General features: G+C 46.7%; 1 protein-coding gene across 2 annotated transcripts; it reads right to left on the bottom strand.

The window, feature by feature from the left end:
* Positions 1-1,091: 1,091 nt before the first annotated feature.
* Positions 1,092-20,556, bottom strand: pigs (phosphatidylinositol glycan anchor biosynthesis, class S). 2 transcript variants are annotated; one of them, XM_055657764.1, is made up of 11 exons: positions 20,464-20,556; positions 15,830-15,969; positions 14,631-14,745; positions 13,261-13,350; positions 12,413-12,739; positions 11,286-11,428; positions 10,481-10,595; positions 8,539-8,684; positions 3,380-3,480; positions 2,608-2,818; positions 1,092-1,703 (listed from the first exon to the last, which is right to left on the bottom strand). In XM_055657764.1, the coding sequence occupies exons 1-11, from the start codon at positions 20,489-20,491 to the stop codon at positions 1,440-1,442; spliced, it is 1,680 nt and encodes a 559-aa protein (XP_055513739.1). In that variant the 5' UTR covers positions 20,492-20,556; the 3' UTR covers positions 1,092-1,439. The 2 variants fall into 2 exon arrangements, with proteins under 2 accessions (XP_055513739.1, XP_055513740.1); XM_055657765.1 differs by lacking the exon at positions 20,464-20,556 and adding an exon at positions 20,237-20,435.
* Positions 20,557-20,695: the final 139 nt, after the last annotated feature.

Here is a 20,695-nt window from a genome sequence, read left to right as displayed (position 1 = left end):
TGCTCAGCTCCCGGCTCAAATAACCTGGTCTACCTCAACACAATTTAGTCCTTTGGTTATTTTATCAACTTTGATCAGACTGGACAAATTGACACATTTTGAACATAGCCAGCTCCTGAAGCTGCTGGGAAACATGCCTCAGACTGGGATACAGTCCAGTGACAGCCCTATGCACACTTCCCACAGCCCCTACACCTCCCACTGCACGAGGACAGCAACGCTGCAAGTAAAATCCCAACAAGGTCTTTGTGCAAGGACAACATGAGAACGCCGTTTCATAAATCTTAATTAACAGCTCCGTCATTATAAACTAATTATTGTGCTCGAGTCTACAAAGCTACCCCATACAGCAGGAGTGCATTAATAATGGGCTGATTAAACACAGCAATACAAGGTAGTATTTACAAGGTAAAACATTTACTACAGAGCAGCTCCACTTAATTAAAGAGCTCACATCGGGGAGTTGGACAATTGCGGACAAAGGGTGAAGACTGAGGAAGCGAGGAGGAGACAGGCGGAGGGGGAGAGAAGGCAGGGGAAGTAGAACAAGTGGCTCAGCGGCAAGAGGCCGAGTTGGGATGTGTAGGAAGGAACTGCAGATGCTGGTTATACAACAAAGATAGCCACAAAATGCTGGAGTAACTCAGCGGGACAGGCGAGCATCTCTGGTCTTGACCCAAAACCTCTCCAGAGATGCTGCCTGTCCTGCTGAGTTACTCCAGCATTTTGTGTCTATCTGAGATGGGATGGATGGACAGAAGAAAGTAACAGAGGGAGGTTAGGAGAGAGAGACAAGGGTGGAAGAAAGAGTCGACTAGAAGTGAATGACAGTTGCCAACACGAACTCATGCACCAGCCATGTTTGCAAAGGGTATGAGGATCGCAAGTTGTGATACGTAGCAGACCTCTGTCCCCAGTGTAACACGGCATTTACTGCAGATGCTGGGCTTCTGTCTGCTGTGCATACAGTCCAAGCACTGCCACAGCTCTCGACATTAGTTTGGTTCAGTGCCAACACCACAGAAGGCCAGGTTTAGCAGCCTGCTGGCCAATGGGAGCAGAAGACTCCAGTACCACACAACACACAAGGCAGAGGGAGTCCAGTTTATTTGGACACTCCTGGTCCTGTCTCACGTGCCTGACATGACTGCACCGAGCCCTGACCTTTGGCTGTGCTTTGGGAGAGAGGGAACTGTACAGATTGAGCTTACAACATCTAATTTGGTGGTGTCACTTGCTGCAGTTCAGTAGCCCACCCGTCTAGTGAAGAGCATGCCTCAGTTAACGGAAAGCTGCATGCAGTCTAGTCCAGCATGATTCCATTGCATTCAGGAGAGGGGACACCCTCCCAATAAATTAAAATCTATCAAACCCTTTCACCACTATCATTCACCATTCTTCCATAATTCTATGAGGAACACCCTCAGAGTGCCTCCTCCTCAATCCACCTTCCGCCTCCACTTCAGGTCCTTCCCTGACTTCAGCAAGGACAGCACGATGGGGACACACACGGGGAGGAACAGGGGGATGTAAATGGCAAACTTCTGATCGTCCGGGAAGTACAGGAGGTGGAGGAGCGACGGGTCGAAGAAGGCTTTCTCCGACGAGGTGATGGCGTCTTTGCTGGCTTGGAAGGCGAGCAGGAGCCTCCCAGCCTCCAGCTCCTCCAGTGACAGCTGAACGGAAGCCACGGCTCTGTACACCTGCAGTTACAGGGAGAGAGACAAGCATTACCCGAGGAAACATAGAAACATAGAAAATAGCTGCAGGAGTAGGCCATTCGGCCCTTCAAGCCCGCACCGCCATTCAATATGATCATGGCTGATCATCCAACTCAGTATCCTGTACCTGCCTTCTTTCCATACCCCCTGATCCCTTTGGCCACAAGGGCCACATCTCACTCCCTCTTAAATATAGCCTGGCCTCAACTACCTTCTGTGGCAGAGAATTCCAGAGATTCACCACTGTCTGTGTGAAATTTGTCCGTGTGGTGGGGTTTGCCCGTGTGGTGCAGTTTGTCCGTGTGGTGGGGTTTGCCCGTGTGGTGCAGTTTGTCCGTGTGGTGGGGTTTGTCCGTGTGGTGGGGTTTGCCCGTGTGGTGGGGTTTGCGTGTGGTGGAGTTTGTCCGTGTGGTGCAGTTTGTCCGTGTGGTGCAGTTTGTCCGTGTGGTGGAGTTTGTCCGTGTGGTGGGGTTTGCTCGTGTGCAGTTTGCCCGTGAGGAGACAAAGCTCAAGTGCTAACACGGAGTAAACATACAACTGGCTTTCAGTGGACTACAGAATGAGACCATGCTCCCTGTGTCCAATTCCCACTTGACCTGCTATTTCTTGTTGTGCTTTTTACCCTTTTAGTTTAGTTTAAAGATACAGTGCGGAAACAGGCCCTTTGGTCCATCGAGTCCGTGTCTCTGGCACTGTGAGGGAGCAACTATACTGCTGCTCCATCGCGCCACCCACAGTCCTGTGATCTGCCAGGGGATCTGTCTCCACCCACTGACAATCGCAGGAACCTGGTGTGGGTGGGAGAGACAGGCAAGATAGTGTGACACCTTTACAACCGCACTCCAACACACAGCCACAGAGGAAGAAAGAGAGCAGCTAAACCCACCTCAGAGGCGATGTTGTCGTTGATCACGATGTTGCCAATTTTATCGATGAGCTGTGCCAGGGAGGTGAGCGTGTTGGTGGCCGTGGCAATGTTCTCCACTGTCCTCACCCACAAGAGCCGGTCCATCTCCCAGTCCGTCACCACCATGTTCCCCGGGCTTTGGGTGACGGTCTCGGGAAGGTGCTGCACCTTCTGTATGCCCATCAACAACCTAGCAGTGGGAAGGGACAAGAGCAGGAATGGGAGTGTGCACCGGAGAAGGAGGGAGATGGAGAGATGGGGGAGAGAGGGGAGCGTGGGGAGGAAGACCTGAGGGGGAGGAAGACCTGAGGGGGAGGGGGGTCGCGGGGGAGGGGGGAGGGAAGAAAGGGGGGGAGGGAAGAAGGTGGGGGGGAGGGGGAATGAAGGTGGGGAGAGAGGGGAGACGGGAGGGAGGGAGAAGCGCCCCTCATTTCTCCTCTGCTATTTAAAACGATTCTCGGCTGATGTTCTACTCAGCTTGACTCTCACGTACTAACCCTTAATATTAAAAATACTATCTATCTACCCACATCCTAAAAGTACTCTGACTCAGCCCCCATGGCAAACAACTCCAAAGTCTCCTCTTCTCAGCTCCTTACAGATGAGCCCTTATTTGGAGGCTGACCCCTGAGTCGGCATTTCCCAGACAAGGGAATCCCTTCCCTGCCAGACTCCACACGGATTTTGAGCATTTCAACAGGGTCACCCTCTCCTCCGCTGTGATCTGTGCTTCATTCCTACTTTTCCTTACCGCATCTGAGGCAGGAACACCTCCATCACACGAGCCATGTCCACCTGAACGGAGACTGGGAAAAGCGTCTCGTTGGTCTGTTTGTGGTCCACGTTGTAAATCTGACCAGGAAACAGGTTCAACGTAAGAGTGAACATCTCAACCGTGTGTTGGGAAACAGGAGCACACTTAGAGATTTGTATTACATGGCTGATATGGTTAAACACTATGCATAATGTATAGAACATGTATTTATAACATCCTTTATAGTCTCTGCAACAAAGAAGAGCTATTGAGGTGCAGTCACTAACATAAAGGAAACATGGCAACCTGTCTGTGTAACACAAACTCTCAAGATAGCAATAACACATTTATTAAGTGATGCCGAGAGAGTGAAGTTATACCTGTTGTTTAACATCTTGTTGGATAGAGGACATTCAAGAGTGTGGCACTCTCACCCCCCCACATCGCAGCGCCCCATCACTGCCCCTCCCACAGTGCGGCGCTCCCCCACCGCCCTTCCCACAGCATGATGCTCCCTCACTGCCCCTCCCACTGCAACACTCCCTCAGCTGCCCCTGCATCAGTGCAGCACAACCTTCAGCACCTTCCCTAGACTCAGCACTATCCGTCTCCCTCAGCACCGCCCCTGCAACAGTGCAGTGCACCCTCAGCACTGCAGCCCTCCCTCAGCAGTGTCCCTCCAACAGTGCAGCAATGCGGCCATCCGTGAGTCACGGTGCCAGGCGGTGGAAGGCTTCACCCGAGCCGGCTGCATGAACCCTTTTCCGGGGTTACGTCCGTGCCCGGGTGGGGTTAGAAAGGGAATACGCCCTGTCCACGAGGAGTTCCGGGACCGCTGGGCTCCGCAGGCGTTGAATGCATCCTTGACAAGGAGTGTAAGATAATTGTACCGTAGTTTATTAAGGATATTTGTTTGTCTTGTATTATGGTAGTGGGACCTGGTTTGTTTTATTGTAGTGTAATATTATTTTTTAATAATTGAATACAGTTTTTGAATTAAAAAAAAAAGTGCAGCAATGCAAGGCTGGAATCTGGGCTCAAGTTTTGGGAGTGTGATCTGAACCTATAACAATTTTACTCTTTACAGTGAGGGTGGCAGCAGGCCTCACAGGCCCAGTGACCCAGGATCAATTCCGACCGTTGCCGCTGTCTATGTGACCGCATGGGTTTCCTCTGGGTACTCCGCTTCCCCCACCGCCCCACATCCCACAAACTGTGAGGGTCAGTGGGTTAATTGATCGATTTAAGTTACCCTTGGTGTCGTGTGGCTGGCAGGATTAAAGGGAATGTGCAGAGAATAGGAGCAGGGAAAATTAGCAGGGAGAATGGGAGCACTCTGTGACTTGACATGGACTTGATGCACTTGAATAGTGTGGAAATGCCGAATGTTTAAATATAGAGTGCTTGCCACTGTACAGCGGCTGATGCTGACAAAAATGGTTCCATCAGTACAACACAATGTACATTCAATTTAATTAACATTGTGCATTTTATGAATGAGCACCTTATTTTCAGATATTTGTAACTCTGCAAATATCTGAGGAAGTAAGGACATTTCTGATGCCCCCACCTACCACCCCTCTCCCTCCCACTCCCTTGTCAATGATCTCATTCCCAATTCTGGCTACCATCTAACCCTCAACACGAAGAGGTCCATTTGGTCGCTATCACTTTGTTGTTTTGTGGGATATTTCTGTGCACGGCGGCTGCACCGACCGATACAGTACAAAGATGACGTTGCTTCAAGGAAGTATTACACTGAGCCTAGAGTGCGCTGGGCTAAAACACGCCATGGAAATCTAGCTGCCTTTCACCAGTTCAAACATTCTGCTGCCTTAACGCCCCCTTCCACACACTGGCACACAAGATTAACCGGGCCCTTGTTGCACCCTGATTCTAGGCAGAGGTAACTTTCAATTACTGTAAAACCATGCTTTGTGGTATTAGTGCTCTGTTCACTCAGTCTGTTAATATTTCTCCAAAGTGAAGCAACCACCGCTGAGTTACTCCAGTATGTTGTGTCCATCCTCACATGGTGCTTTCAATGGGCTGACCGTAGCTACAATGGCTTCCTGTCTGACCTCCACCATTCTCTCCGAAACACCTGCCACAACCAGACCGACGAGGACAAAGGAGGGTCTCAACCCTAAACGTCACCGATCCATGTCCTCCAGAGATGTTGCCCGACATGCTGACCTACTTCAGCACCTTTGTGTGTTTTCAGTAAACCAGCATCTTCTTGTTCCCCGCTGCTACAGATATGGATTTACTCTGCTTTGTAAAGAATAAGAGCTCATTTATTGGAGACCTGAGACACAAAGTTAATGCTTGTGTTAACAGTCAAGGCTTTCAGTTTCTGATACAAATGAATTATTGAGTAGTACTGCATGGAAACAGGCCCTTCTGCCCAACTTGTCCATGCCGACCAAGATCAGATGTGGGTCAGTATAGACATGCAGCTTTATGGCCGAACTATCCAATTAATTCCACCTATTAATTGGAGTTTTAACTTTATCTATCAAATTAATAAATAATCTATTGAATTAATAACTATCCAATTAATTTGAGCCATATTTTTTTTTTTAAACCCCTTTCAGAGGATGGTATGTCTTTCTCAAATGACAGTGGCAGAAGAATTTTGGTAAACCAGCAATAACATAGACTCTTGATAAGGAATGAAAGATTACAGGTTGATCAACAAAGGGTTACAAGCAACACAAGAGGCACACAGCCTTCATCAGAGTGAGGGTCACAAATGCACATGGGCAGGCCAAATGAGCAAGAGTGCTTGTTAGAATAATTTTCTCTGACACCATTCATTTAAAACAAAATGTAAGGGGACATTTTTAGAGCTACTTATTTTGGTGCAGCTTGTAATAATAGGGCAGGAAATGTACACATCCACTTTTGTTATCAATGCTGTTGGTTACAAATTCAGAGATTAAATGTCGGAAGCAGCAATCACTCTGGATTTATGGATTTTGCCTACGTGGAGTCTCCTTGGAAAAACAGGAAATTAAAATGTGTGCTATTTTCAGCTGTGATGCACACAGACGGGTGCAGGGGAGAGGCTGAGGGAGCGCTGTTGCTATGGTCACTGTTACTAGAACAACCAGCCACAGGTGCTGCTGCTGCTGCTGCTGCTGCATCAAGGTTACAATCCAAGGGGCTGAGGAAATGGTGTCCCTGCAACAAATGCTTTGCCTCAGTGCTGTCAGTAGGAATACTAGCCACCATCTTCAGGGCATTTTACCCTGTGCTGTTGTGGTGTGGGGTGGTGTCTTCACCAACTGCACCACTAGAGTACATAACCACATTAAAGCAGTTGCCAGAGACGGCAGCATCCCAAAATGGATGTTGCTGGCAATGAATAGTTGTAGTTTACAGCGTGAAAACAGAACCTTCAGCCCATCGAGTCCACTCCGACCATCGTTCACCCATTTACATTAGCTCCATGTTATCCCACTTTCGCATCCACTCCCTACATACCAGGGGCAATTTACAGAGACCAATTAACCTATAAACCTGCACACCTCTGGGATGTGGGAGGACACCAGAGCACCTGGAGAGAACCACAGGGCGAACTGTTCATTCTACACCCAGAGGTTATATCCTCAGACGGTGCAGTGGGTGAAGGCATCGCCCACACACAAAAGTCCAGGGTTAAATACTCACTCTGTGACAAGCTATTGTGAACTGCGGGAAGAGATGGGAAGCTCACTGCAGACAGGAAGGAGTGGGAGGGGATAAATAATTCAGTGTCTCTTAAAAAAACACTCAAAAGAGCAATGACCAGTAGTTTAGAGACTGTTAATGATCATCGTAGATTTAGGAAGCCATTGCTTTTCATTCTGAAAAGATAAATTGTGGAGATTGAACTGAAGTACGTATGAATGGACTAGCCAGCCAGACCATCTGCAGCGGAGGCTGTCTTAGGTTCGGGATAATGAGCAGACAAGTGTATAACTAGGTTAGGAGTCAGGTGGCTTTCCATGGTGAGAGCTGATCGACTCTGACAGTAGCAAAAGGGGACCGGATAAGTGCCGTGCTGTGGCTGCAGATGTAACATCCCTATTGAAGAAATGAGGGAAGCACAAAGGTTGGAAGTTATAGAAAAATGAGCTTGCCATCTGTCATTGGGTAAATGCTGCCAGCGTAAGACTTACAATGCGGTTATAAACACAGTCACTATTGCTTCACTAAAGGGGCGCATTCATTTGCGTTGTTTGAGGATGTAAGGAACTTTGCGACATGAAAATGGACAGGTTTTTGGGTTTACAGGGGAGCCACTAGTTCTGAAGAACATGCAGGAAAATGGAGCCAAGCCAAACCCAGATCAGATGTGCCCGTACAAATCCAAGGGACCCTACAGCAAACTCTGCTCCTGTTCACTGAGTTCTATAACTTTGTAGAGAAAGGAGGTGGGACATGATCTTGCAGCTGAGAGCCTGGTTTTGATCACCGTGGTGGGAAAGAAATAATTTTTCCAGAGGAGTTATTAATCTCTGGAGAAGAGGATCTAATCCAACCTCGACACTGCGACACTCCTCTTGAAATAACATGGACCTGCCTTATTTCTAATTGTGTTTTTGCATTAATCTCTTTTTTTTTTGCACGTATTCTTCCTTTTTGTATATTCTGTATAAGTTATGTATAATTTGTTTTTGAATGTGTGTGTGTGTGTGCGTCCATGTGCCTGTGATTCGGATGCAAGTAAGATTTCCATTGCGCCTGTTACTCGCCACATTCATGCACGGGGCAACAAACAAACTTAACCTGAATGACCACCCGTCAGAGAGAACCCAGGAAGCTGGATGTTTTACTGAGGGTTTGTGGAGCAGCCTCCTCCTACCTTTTGTGTGGGTTCCATAATTCTCCAAACCCAGCAGAAGCAGGAATACAATGAGCTCAAACAAGGTTAAGGAGATTATGGTGTGTGGACAACACAGGACAAACCTCTCCTTGTGACCCAGAATGTGAGACTACATTGAAGCTGCATCTTTGGGTGCAGGGCCAGGGCAGATGAGTCTGCTTGGGAGCCGGCATGGGTTTAATGAGCCAGGCGCCCTCCCTCTATTATATGAATAAATCCCCCGCTTGCTTGTAGTTCTAGAACCGCTAGCATTTCTTATTTAAGAGCAATTTCTCCTACTTACCATGATTCCTCCCCAGCGGGAGCTGTGAAAGGCGTTGGATTCGAGGGGAGATCCACTGCTGTCACGGATGTACAGAGGAGAGTGAGAGTATTCAGGTACATACAGAAGAAAATTTAAAACCGGATAGGACGAAGCAACATTGGACCCTGGCGACAAACAGAAAGAAGGGTCATTCAGGCTTCTTGTCCACTGGCAGCTTCTCCCTGCCCCCCCTGCAATCATCTTTACCCACAGTATAAATCCCAGATAGAAACATAGAAAATAAGTGCAGGAGTAGGCCATTCGGCCCTTCGAGCCAGCAATATGATCATGGCTGATCATCTAAAATCAGTACCACATTCCTGCTATCTCTTGCTTCCTTTAGCCCTAAGAGCTAAATCTAACTCTCTCTTGAAAACATCCCGTGAATTGGCCTCCACTACCTTCTGTGGCAGAGAATTCCACAAATTCACAGTTCTCTGGGTGAAAATGTTTTTCCTCGTCTCAGTCTTAAATGGCCTACCCCTTATTCTGAAACTGTGACCCCAGGTTCTGGACTCCCCCAACATTAGAAACATTTTTCCTGCATCTAGCCTGTCCAATCCCTGAAGAATTTTATGTTTCTATAAAAACCCCTCTTATCCTTCTAAATTCCAGTGAATACAACCCATTTCTTATCATATGTCAGTCCCGCCATCCTGGGAATTAACCTGCTGCACTCCCTCAATAGTAATAATGTCCTTCCTCAAATCAAGATACCAAAACTGCACACAAAACTGCAGGTGAAGTCTCACCAGGGCCCTGTACAACTGCTGTAGAAGCTCCTTGCTCCTAAACTCAAATCCTCTCAACATGAAGGCCAACATGCTATTAGCTTTCTTCACTGCCTGCTGTACCTGCATGCTTACTTTCAGTACACAAAATTGCTGGAGAAACTCAGCAGGTGCAGCAGCATCTATGGAGCGAAGGAAATAGGCGATGTTTCGGGCCGAAACCCTTCTTCCGAAGGAAATAGGCGATGTTTCGGGCCGAAACCCTTCTTGCATAGATGCTGCTGCACCCGCTGAGTTTCTCCAGCAATTTTGTGTACCTTCGATCTTCCAGCATCTGCAGTTCCCTCTTGAACGCTCTGCTTACTTTCAGTGACTGATCTACAAGGACATCAGGTCTCGTTGCACCTCCCGTTTTACCAATCTGACACCATTCAGATAATAATCTGCCTTCTGATGATTGTTTGTTTTGTTAACAATGTGCAGACTGAGCATTCAAAAATTACCATCTCACACGCAACCCATTCTTTTCCAACTACAGTCAATGTGCCAATAACTAGAATTAAGAGAATTGATTTCACCAAAGACATCAGCCATGTGTAAGAACAGGTTTACCAGGTTGCCTCTGGTTCTCTTCCCACTAATACCGCCTGACCAGCTGAAAATTTCCAGCATTTTCCTAAACAGTTCTGTGCTCACTAAGGAGATGGAGAATAGTGATTCAGGGAGGGGTTCACAATGGGAACTGGCATTATTTAACCCGTCAGAGATCGACAATGAATGAAACCGTATAGAGGCTGAGCTAATCTCATTCATGCTGCAATCGTGGTTAAAACAACTTCAGCCAATACTGGAGTAAAAAAGTAAAACAATCAAATACTGGAAAACTGGAATAAAAAATAAGAAAAAAATATTATTAAGTAAATATTAAACACTGATAACACGAGAATCTGAAGATCGGGTCATTCACGTCACCACCTCTTTGACAAACTGTATCAGTCTGATTTGCTTGTTGTTTCCCCAGAGCCTGGCAACTTATCCTCTTCATGCGCCTATGTAATCTGAAGCTAGTACCGAATCCAGCTCCCAGATCCACTTCCAGCTCCCTTGCACTAGTTCATTCCGATCAGCCTGCGAAGACTGAAATGCTTATGTCCATTAAGTTTATTGAGCGAGCAGACTAACATTCTTACCGAGTTTGGCTTCAACTGGATTGATCACATGGGGTAAGCTCTCCTCAGTCAATGAGAAGCTGGACGAGGACTTGTCGAAGCGCGGTGTCACGCCGAGAACTGCATAATACAGTATCTGCAAAAGGAAGGGCATGAGTCACAAAGAGTTAGGATACCTTAGTGCACACAAAACTGAAAATCTTGTGACCATACTGAAGACCATGGAAGTGAGAGATCATCTTTAAAATCCCATCTCATTTCCCCAACTCCTACATAATCCTAAGGCTTAGATATTGTGCTTTCAGTTGAAGGATAGTAACCCTGCACCTGGCAGTCTAATATTGTGCTGAATTACAAGATCTTATTACATGATATAATCATCATCTGTACTGCTTATGTAGCCCCAGTGGACAGCTGTTAAAGAAGTGAAGATAGACAAAAAAAGCTGGAGAAACTCAGCATATCTGGAGAGAAGGAATGGGTGACTTTGGGTCGAGAGTCTTCTTCAGACTGACGTTTCAGGTCGAGACCCTTCTTCAAAAAGAAGTGATCTGATTATTAATTTATCTGTTGTTTAATGATGATGGATGGTTGTCAAATTCCCTCCATTACAACTGTGTCTGCTCTTCATCGATTGCCAAGTGCTTTGCGACAATATGAGGCTGAGGGAGGATGATTATATCAATCAAAAGGTATCTATGGTGTTGATTTGCTGTGGTTCCCTCTTCTCCCGCCACCCCTGACAGGCAGCACTGCAGTCCTGCACGTGTCCAACCCCACACTGCCTGATGCAGGGTTACAGGAGGTGCAGCCAACTCAGTCCTACCTGAGAGTCCACGGAAAAGTTGGCAACAAAGGACAGCTTGTCCAGGAAGGGCTGCACGTAATTCTCCACAGCTCGCTTGATATCCCAGCAAACATCGTGGGACTTGGGATCAGGATTCAACAGACTGAAGGTGATTTCATAGCCTGAAAAAGGGTAGAACCCCCCCCCAGAAATTCAAGCGATCTCCAATAAATAAATATACAGACAAACCAATGACCATCACGGCACTTGCTGCACCTGACCATGGTTACTGTTTAAATAGTAATTATTAATGTAATTGATAAGTTAATAACGTTTACTTTCTCCATAAATAAATATACAGACAAACCCCCAATGACCATCACGGTTCACTTGCTGAGGCTTGAAGCTACACCTGACCAGGGCGTAACCATGTACCTAACCCTTTACAGTTACTTTAAATCCAGAGTAAAATTCGGCCCAATAATGTAATTGATAGGACCTTAAGCATTTCCAAGCTAACATGCCTTTTACTGTAATAGTATGGCCCCACCACTTCCTTTGATGGAGTCTCCAGTTCGCTCCATCTATTCACCACCCTCTGTGTGAAAACTCTCTCTCAGATCCCCTTTAAATCTCTCCCATTCACCGTAAACCTTGTGCCCTCTGGTTCTAGACTCCCCGAGCCTGAGAAATATCACTCAATCCTGTCTATGCTCTTCATCATTTTATGAACGTCTCTATATAACCCATTAGCCTCCTACGTTCCAGTGATACAGATCTCCATTCTAGGATGGAGAATCTCTGCGGAGTCTCTGTTGCTATACAACCTTCCTTCCCAAGAACCACCCCAAGCAATATGACCAATGTTTGTGCAAGATGTTGAGTTGCTCTGAGTGTTAGCCGAGAGGATTCAAATCAGCAATGACGATCCCCAGTTTAATTGGAGTTGCAGCTTAACCTAATGATATCAGCCTATTCATGTTTAGGCTTCAGTGGTGATGAACATGGTACAGCATGATTCCATCGTTATGTGTTATTAGGTTGAAATCGTGCCCCCACTGCCTCGATTCTTGGGCAAAGCACTGGAGTATGGCTTGCAGCTGTAATGCACACCCTCAGTGCAGGTGAGGACAAACAATTGGAAGAAAACAGCACACTGTCCTCACCGAGGCTGGATTTGAACGCTGGAATACTGGTGGTGAAGCTGTCAGTGCCGGAACTCCCTGAGGGAACGCGGCTGGACAATGCCGCAGCCACCATGTCGTCGGTGAAGGACACGGTCTGCAGGATATCCTCCACACGGTCGTCGATGTCCTGAAGTACGTCCTCCACACTGTGCGACGCAGTCACAGGGGAGCGCAGGAAGCTGGCCCGGTGCTTCCCGATGTAAACCGTGGCCTCGTCCGGCAGAAGCTGGGAATCAGCAGGCACCACGTATATCACCACCGACCCCGCCGGACTCTCGTAAACCTGGGACAAAGTGACAACTGCCTCTGAAAATACAAGAGGGGACAATCAGCTCGGATACTGCAGAACTGAGGTTACATTCAGGGAATCTAGGAATGCGTGGAAGGGCAGGAAAACATTGTTAAGGAGAACAGCAAATGAGACTTGAAAGGGCTGAATGGCCTTTTTCTTGCCTTTACATCTTATGGTCTCACGTATTCTGTTTGCTGAAGACACTGGGTGGGATTGTACGGACGACGAATGGAGGCATCAGGGCCATTTGGGAAAGTTAAACGAGTAGGCATACACATGATGGAGACAGCTCGATATGGACACATTCTTGTATGGAAAAACATAAATCGAAAACAAGGTATAACCTGAATGATAGATTTGGGAGAGCATGGGAATATGGCACCAATGAAGAAGCAGCCACAATTGTACTGAATCGCTGAGCAGGTTCAAACGCTGAATGACCTACTTCTGCTCTTACCTTTTTAGGTTTCATTCTATTTAAGGTTTATAACATCAGTCGGAGAAGGAAAATAGATTCATGGCAAAGAACCCGTACCTTCTACATTTTTGCTCATTATGGCATCTTGCTCTAACCCAGTTACAGCTCTGTACGTCTTCTCGTACCGATACTTGAACCCTGTTTTATCTGCAAGGTAAGACAGAACAAGGATTAAATGGAACGGAACAAATTTGTACAAGGATCAGATGGTGATACAGACACAACAGTAATACTACTGCTGACAGCAAGCTCCTCAGATTCAGTGCCCACACAGAGAACTGTGGCTAAACTTGGCCTGACTTGATGCAGGTGCAGGTGGTCAACAAGTGGAGAGTGGAGGGCAGGTGCAGGTCTGGGTCACTGAGCCCAGCAATCTGACCGTGATCAACTAACTGGTCAAAACACCACCTGCCTGGTGGCGACTCACTCTTGCTTGGGGGCGGAATGAGTCTTGGAAATGGTGCTGGTAAATGTTCAGTTTCGCTCGTTCAAGCATCAGTAACACACAGAAACGTTTGAGGGCCAACCTTGTTGAGGGCGCAACAAAGGTTTTCACTGTACCTCGGTACATGTGACAATAAACCAAACTGAGAGCAAGATCTCACTCGGATTCAGTATTCAGTTTTCTGTTCTTGACTGGTTGCATCATGGCCTGGCCGAGCAATTCCAACGCACAGGAACACAAGAGGCTACAGAGGGCGGTGGACTCAGCCCAGTCCATCACAGGCACAGCCCTCTCTCCCCCCCCCCCCCCCCAGCCTCGAAAGCGTCTACATCAGGTGCTGCCTCAAGAAGGCAGCAACTATGATCAAGGATCGCCACCATCCAGGCCATGTCCTCTTACCCTCTCAGGTCGCTGCTACCATCGGGTAGGAGATACAGAAGCCTAAAGTCCAGTTTCAAGAACAACTATGTTCCTACAACTATCAGGTTCTTGAACAGACCTGCACAACGCTAATCCTCTCAGCAATGGACCGCGACTGACCACCTCTTGCACTACTATGGATTTATTTCCGTTATTTTTTACAGTCTTTTTCCTTTAACTCTTATGGAATTTATATGTAATTGGCACCAATTACAATTCATATTTTGTGTCCTGTCTGAGGCTATGTGCATGTGATTCATCTGTAAGCATCATTGTATCTGTATAAAGAAACAAGCAGATGCTGGTTTACACCAAAGATAGACACAAAAACTGGTGTAACTCAGGGGGACAGGCAGCATCTCTGAAGAAAACGAATAGGTGACGTTTTGAGTCGAGACCCTTCTTCAGTCTGAGAGCTCTCAGTCACCTATTCCTTTCCTCCAGTGATGCTGCCTGACCCGCTTAGTTCCTGCAGCATTTTGTGTCTATCTTCACTGTCCCTGTATCTGACCATACTTGTGCATGCGACAATGAACTCAACTCGACCCGGCTAGTCACTCACCATCCAGCTGATTCTGCCTCTGGCTGAACTGGGTCTGTGGCAGCAGCTTTTTCTGTTGCTCTGCTGTCAGTGTGCCTTTCGCAAAGACCACCTCCACTGGCACACTTATGTCCAGCTACAGGGAGCAATCAAAACACAGTTATACAATCGTACAGCAGATATACACACTATTCCACCAATTGCACCTTCCTAAACTAACCCCATTGACCCACATTAGTTTGTGGCCTTCTATGCCACAAGGATTTAAGTACATGTCTAAAGGTTGCTTGAATGCTATGAGAGTCTTTGCCTCCACCAAGTGTTAAAAATTCCCTTCCAATCCTTATAAATCTGCTCCCTCTCACCTTAAACCCATGCCCTATGTCCAAGACACCCCTACCATGTGAAAAAGATTCTTATTATACACTATCGAGGCATACACTACTCCTGTTCAAAACTCTCTCCACTACCTTTCTCCAAACTACACTCCAAACCAGCGCGGCCTTGTCGGCTTCGGAAGCCGCGGTCCCCAGTTTGGAAGCGGCCGTTCCAGGTGGCCCAGCCGCTGAGAGGACTCTCCCGACGACAGAGCAACAGCACCTGGCCAGAGCGGCCAGGAACATCGGGCCTCCGTAGAGGCAACTGTGGAGGCCTCAATAGGCCCGACTCTGGGAAAACTGGGGATGGGGACTGGACATTGTGCCTTCCCCCACAGTGGTAACCATTGTGGGGGGATGTTTTTTGTGTGTAATGTGAATATGTTAGTTTGTGTCCAAGATGGCTGTCGGAAGGGAGAGTGGACGCTGGCGTGGTTTAGCTGCCGCTGCTCTCTCTTCACATTGTGTTTTTGATTTTTTTGTCTTTGGAGCGAATTCTGTCTTTAATTTGTGTACTGGTGATGTCCTTATTATTTATTTTACTTCGACTATATGCTTTTTCTCTCTTGTTAATTTCTGTAAGGTGTCCTTGAGACTTTGAAAGGCGCCCGCAAATAAAATTTATTATTATTATTATTACCTTTCAATTCCTAACCCAGACACCAGTATGTTAAGTCTGGCTGACCTACTTGGATTCACCTACATTGTCGATACCTGTGGTGCACAGCTTATGGGGCTCACTCTACAGATGAGGCATTTGTCATTAAACACAGTGCTACCGCAAAGCTGCACATGCAGACAGATGCACAAGTCCATGATACTAGCAACATAATGAACCCTTACCAAGAGAAGGTCTAGCTCGCTGATCTGGCTGTAAGGCAGCGAGGCACGATAGGTCTCTGTGGTCTTCCACCAGAGAGGCAGCCCAACCAGTATCATCAGCACAGTGATACAGCTGGTGGATAGCTTTCCTCGGTATATTTCTGAACAAATAAAAATAGATTTTTGAGTTGCGGGCACCTCAGTTGCAAAGCATCAACTAAACACAATAAAGATTTTTGGAGAAGTCCTATTACAGTAAATGCTACCATATTAATCTCTATAAACTCGTGCCTCACCCGCCCCTGCCGATTCCAATTCCCAGATCAAGGCAGTCACTAAGAACAAAACTCCATTATATTTTCTCCATCACATTTCCCCATCCCTGGAAATCCATCCATCCCCTTTGCCCACCATCGTTGATATGATGGAAAAGATCCACAACTCTAGAACTCCTTGTTGCCCCAAAGCACATTACTTTTGAAATTCATGATGAGGATGATAGAAGGGTCATGACCCAAGACATCACCCAACAATTCCATCCATAGGTGCTGCCTGACCCGCTGAGTTCTTCCAGCACTTTGTGTTTTGCTAGGGATTCCAGCATCTGCAGTTCCTTGTATCTCCATAGAAAGACAGTTGCTACTGTACGTGTAGTGGTTATTTGGCTCCTCAAGTCTTCTAGTGGAGCAATTCTGTTCATCCCATTCTCAAACAACTTCGCCAACAACTTGATTGCTTTCAAGTTCCATCCAATTTCCTTTCAACAGTGAATTTCAGAGCAAAACTATTCCTTCAGTTTAAGAAATTCCCCCCGTCCCTCCCGTGCAGCTTCTGCCCAAATGCTTACATCTCCCTGGCTCTCGAACCATCTGCGGATGAGAACAACTACAATTCACAGTCTTTGCTCGAGGGAGGACAAACTCAGCTTCAATCCCAATCTTCCAGCTGAAATACCTCACCTCTGGGACCATTATAGTAAAAAGGGAACTAACAGTTCACGTCAAAGATAGACTCAAAAAGCCGGAGTAACTCAGCGGGTCAGACAGCATCTCTGGAGAAAAAGACTAGGTAATGTTTCGGGTTGAGACCCAAAAGATCACCTATTCCTTTTCTCCAGAGGTGCTGGGCAACCCGCTGAGCTACTCCAGTTTTTTGTCTATCTTCGGTTTAAAACAGCATCTGTAGTTTCTTCCTATGCTAACTGTTCAAGTCGATGGCTTTTCATCTGTTTTTTCTCTTCACAGGTGCTGCCTAACATACCCAACATTTTCTGTTTATATCAGATTTGCAGTATTTATAAAAATTTTTTTTAAATCACAATTCCTCTTCGATTAAATCTGCCCTGCATACCCACGGAGGCCTTCTCTGGAGTGCGAAAACGCACACCTCCAGTTTCAGGGAGAGTTTCCTCCCAGCTGTTATCAGATATCTGAACCACCCTACCAACAGTAGTTGGGAGCAGTCCTAAACTACTGTCTACCTCAGACTATTTTTGATCTGACTTTACTGGCTTGCATTAATCATTATTCATGTTATTTCCTTTATCATGTATCTGTACACTGTGGATGACTCAACTGTAATCATGTATTGACTTTCCGCTGACTGGTTAGCACGCGACAAAATATTTTCACTGTACCTCGCTACACATGACAATGATAAACTAAATAAACTCTTCTTTCCTTATGTTAAGCGACCAGAATAAGATACAATTATGCCGTTGATAGCTCTAAACAATATTTGCTGCTTTAGGACTATGCCTGTTTATGAATCACAGTGTAATAATTCACAAATTCTCTGTAATTCCAATGTATAGCATTACATTTTCTTAACAATCTACAATTATAGCCAGAGCAACACTTAGTGCTAAAATGCAACCCTGTAATCTGTGCTCACAACCTTCCTGCTGTTGACAGTTCAATTCACACCACAAAGGATCCAGGAGCCCAACATTTCAAAATCAAGGGTCGTCCGGAGAAAAAACAAACAAAATAAGCAACCGTGGGAAAATACATTGTCATAATTTATTCATCTTACGCGTTTTCCATTAACTAATATATTCTTTCAGGGCCTTTGTTAGATTGAGTTACTCCAGCAAACAGCATGAGATAGTGGTGTTACTGAATGACAATGAGGGAGCAAGATTATATCAGTAGACATAGTCTTTGAGGGTTGTCACCTTGTCGTGGTGAAGAAGCTTGTGTGGACCTGAAATCCTGAGAGCGATGCCGTCTGGAGCTATGCTCCTGGTAGGGCCACCAATGGCGGTAAGGTTGGGGGAGGAGGTCTCTGACAAAGAGCAATCCAACCAAGACCTCAATGGTGGAACAGGCGAAGAACGATGGCTGACCTTAGTGGAGCGTCACAACGGCTGGGAAGGCGGATGAAAGCGGCAGCAGAAAAGGGTCTCCGGTCGTCTTGGACTCCATGCCACTGGATCCTGACCCAAATCTGTCAAGGACCGTGGGGTGGCTGTCTGCATCAGTCTCCCCACGTTAAACAAAGTCACGCACAGGCGTCCTCCATATAAGGAATAGCACCCTGGAGACACCCTTGGTCCGCCATGACTGAAGGGGGCCTAAGAAGAAGTCTCCTGACAATGTACAGCAGAACAGGGAGGCACAAGGGTTACAGCGAGAAGAACTGCCACCTTCCAGCAACCTGGCTCCACCCTGAATGCATTGCTCTCTGTGTGAAGTTTGTATGGTGTCCTTGTGACTGTGTAAGTTGTTCCCAAGTACTCCAGTTTCCTCCTATATCTCAAAGATATACAGGTTGGTATGTTAATTGACTATAATAAATAGACCCTTTGGTGGAAGATTCTGGGGAGGGTGGGGACAGGGGTAGAGTTGATAAGTCTGTGAGGTGAAATTAAAAAAAATCCATGCAAGATTAATGTAAAAGGATTTTTGCTGTTCAGCAGGAACAGAGGGGCAAATCTCCGTGCTGTCAGCAACATTGCTCTAGGAAGGGTTTGCCCAGTGATAGTGATTACCATGACGAGAAATTCAGATCCATAGAGCAGAAGAGGGATTACAAAATATCATTAGTTGTGGGGCTAATAGAACATCATCTAATTTGTGGCACAAAGTGTTGGTCAAAGAGGGGTCACCAAATGACAAACTAAACTCAAATAGCATCAACAGAGGTAAAAACATTGGTACAAAAGGGTGACTGCCTTTGGGAAAGAGGGTTATGCAGCCAACAAATAACTTTGTATTCTTTCTCCACAGGCAAGGTCCTGGAGGACTGGAGAGTGGTGAATGTTACTCCTTTGATTCAGCTGTGAAGTAGTGATAATCCAGGAATTTATACACCAGTGGACCTCATGTTCAGGGAAGCAATGGAGATGATTTGTTGAGATAATATTTACTCTCAGTTGGAAGAGAATAGGATATTAGTGACAATCAGCATGGCTTTGTCCCTGGTAAGTCATGTCTTACAAACTTTTTAATTTGAAGTTCTGACCAAGGCGAGTGATGAGGACAGGACGGTGGATGTTGCCTAACTGGATTTTTGTAAGGCATAATAACATCTATCGTGATACACTAAGTCAGAAGATCAAGATGTATGGGATCCACAGTGATTTGATAGGTTGGATTCAGAACTGTCTTTTTGATAGTTTATTGATAGGCAGCAGTGGTGGAAGAGTGTTATCCTGGTTGGAGGTCTGTGACCAATGGTGTTTCTTAAGGATCTGTTTTGGGACCCGTGTTGTTTGTGATACATATACGCAACTTGGATGTAAATGCAGATGCATTGGTTAATACGTTTGCAGACTACACCAAAATCGGTGGAGTTGCAGACAATGAGGAAGGCTGTCAAATTATACAGCAAGATGTAGTTCAGTTACAGGTGTGGGTTGGGGGGGAGGGGGCGCAGAAATGGTGAATGGAATTTAATCCAAACACATGCTGCCTCGACATTGTGCGCCAAAGGGCCTATTCCCATGCTGTACTTTCCTATGTGTAAGAAGGAACTGCAGATGCTGGTTTACACCGAATATAGACACAACATTCTGGAATAACTCAGCAGGTCAAGCAGCATCACCGGAGGAAAGGAATAGGTGTTGTTTCGGGTTGAGACTCTTCTTCAGACTGACAGTCAGAGGAGAGGAAAATTAGAGATATGAAGAGGTACAAAGAACAAATGAATGCAAATGGTCAAATCAAAGCCAGCGACGATGATCAAGAAAAGGTCAGTTAATGTGTTTGGCAACTGGTAGATCATAGTTTGTACTTTGGACTTGTACTTTGAAGCCGTGTACAAGAGGGAAGTTAATGGCAAGACTCTTCATTATAGAGAGATTGCGGGGTCTAAGTCGATAGCTCCCTATAGCAACACAAATACATAGAAAGGGGATGGAGGGGAATGGATTCAACCACCTTCCCTGTACTACAGGGCAGACCATGGCAGGGTAAGGATCCTTACCAGGAAAGGTGGTTAGAAGGAATGTGGTTACCGGGGTGATTAAGGAACCAAGCCCTGCGGGTGGACAGTGTCAACACTCCAGGCCCTGGCTGGGTCCCTCGCCGCCACTACTGAGCTTCGCCCCCGGCAGAGAATCTCCCGTTCGGTGCCCACCACAACCGGCAGCCGGAGCCGGAACCGGCTACAACGCCCGAGCCTCGGCCCCCGCACTATGTTAACTCCCGCACCTTCCGTCGCGGCCTCGGCCGCCGCCATCTTGCTTCCTGCTTTCCCCAGCAACGGAAACGCTGTGTCATTGTCACCACGGTGCGCCAATCAGCGCGCCCCTCCCAGCGCCACTCGCAACCAATCACAACCCAGTGGGGCGGGACGTCCGGGACCGCCAGCCCTTGGCGTCGCGCATGCGTCTCGGCGGCGGTGAGCAAAGATACAGTGAGCATGCGTCATGGCGATCACCCT

This window comes from Leucoraja erinacea, chromosome 28 (assembly GCF_028641065.1).
Source record: "Leucoraja erinacea ecotype New England chromosome 28, Leri_hhj_1, whole genome shotgun sequence".
Lineage (NCBI taxonomy): Eukaryota > Metazoa > Chordata > Chondrichthyes > Rajiformes > Rajidae > Leucoraja > Leucoraja erinaceus.
Note: the sequence above shows the minus strand (reverse complement) of the source record. Positions and strands in the feature narration are given on the sequence as shown.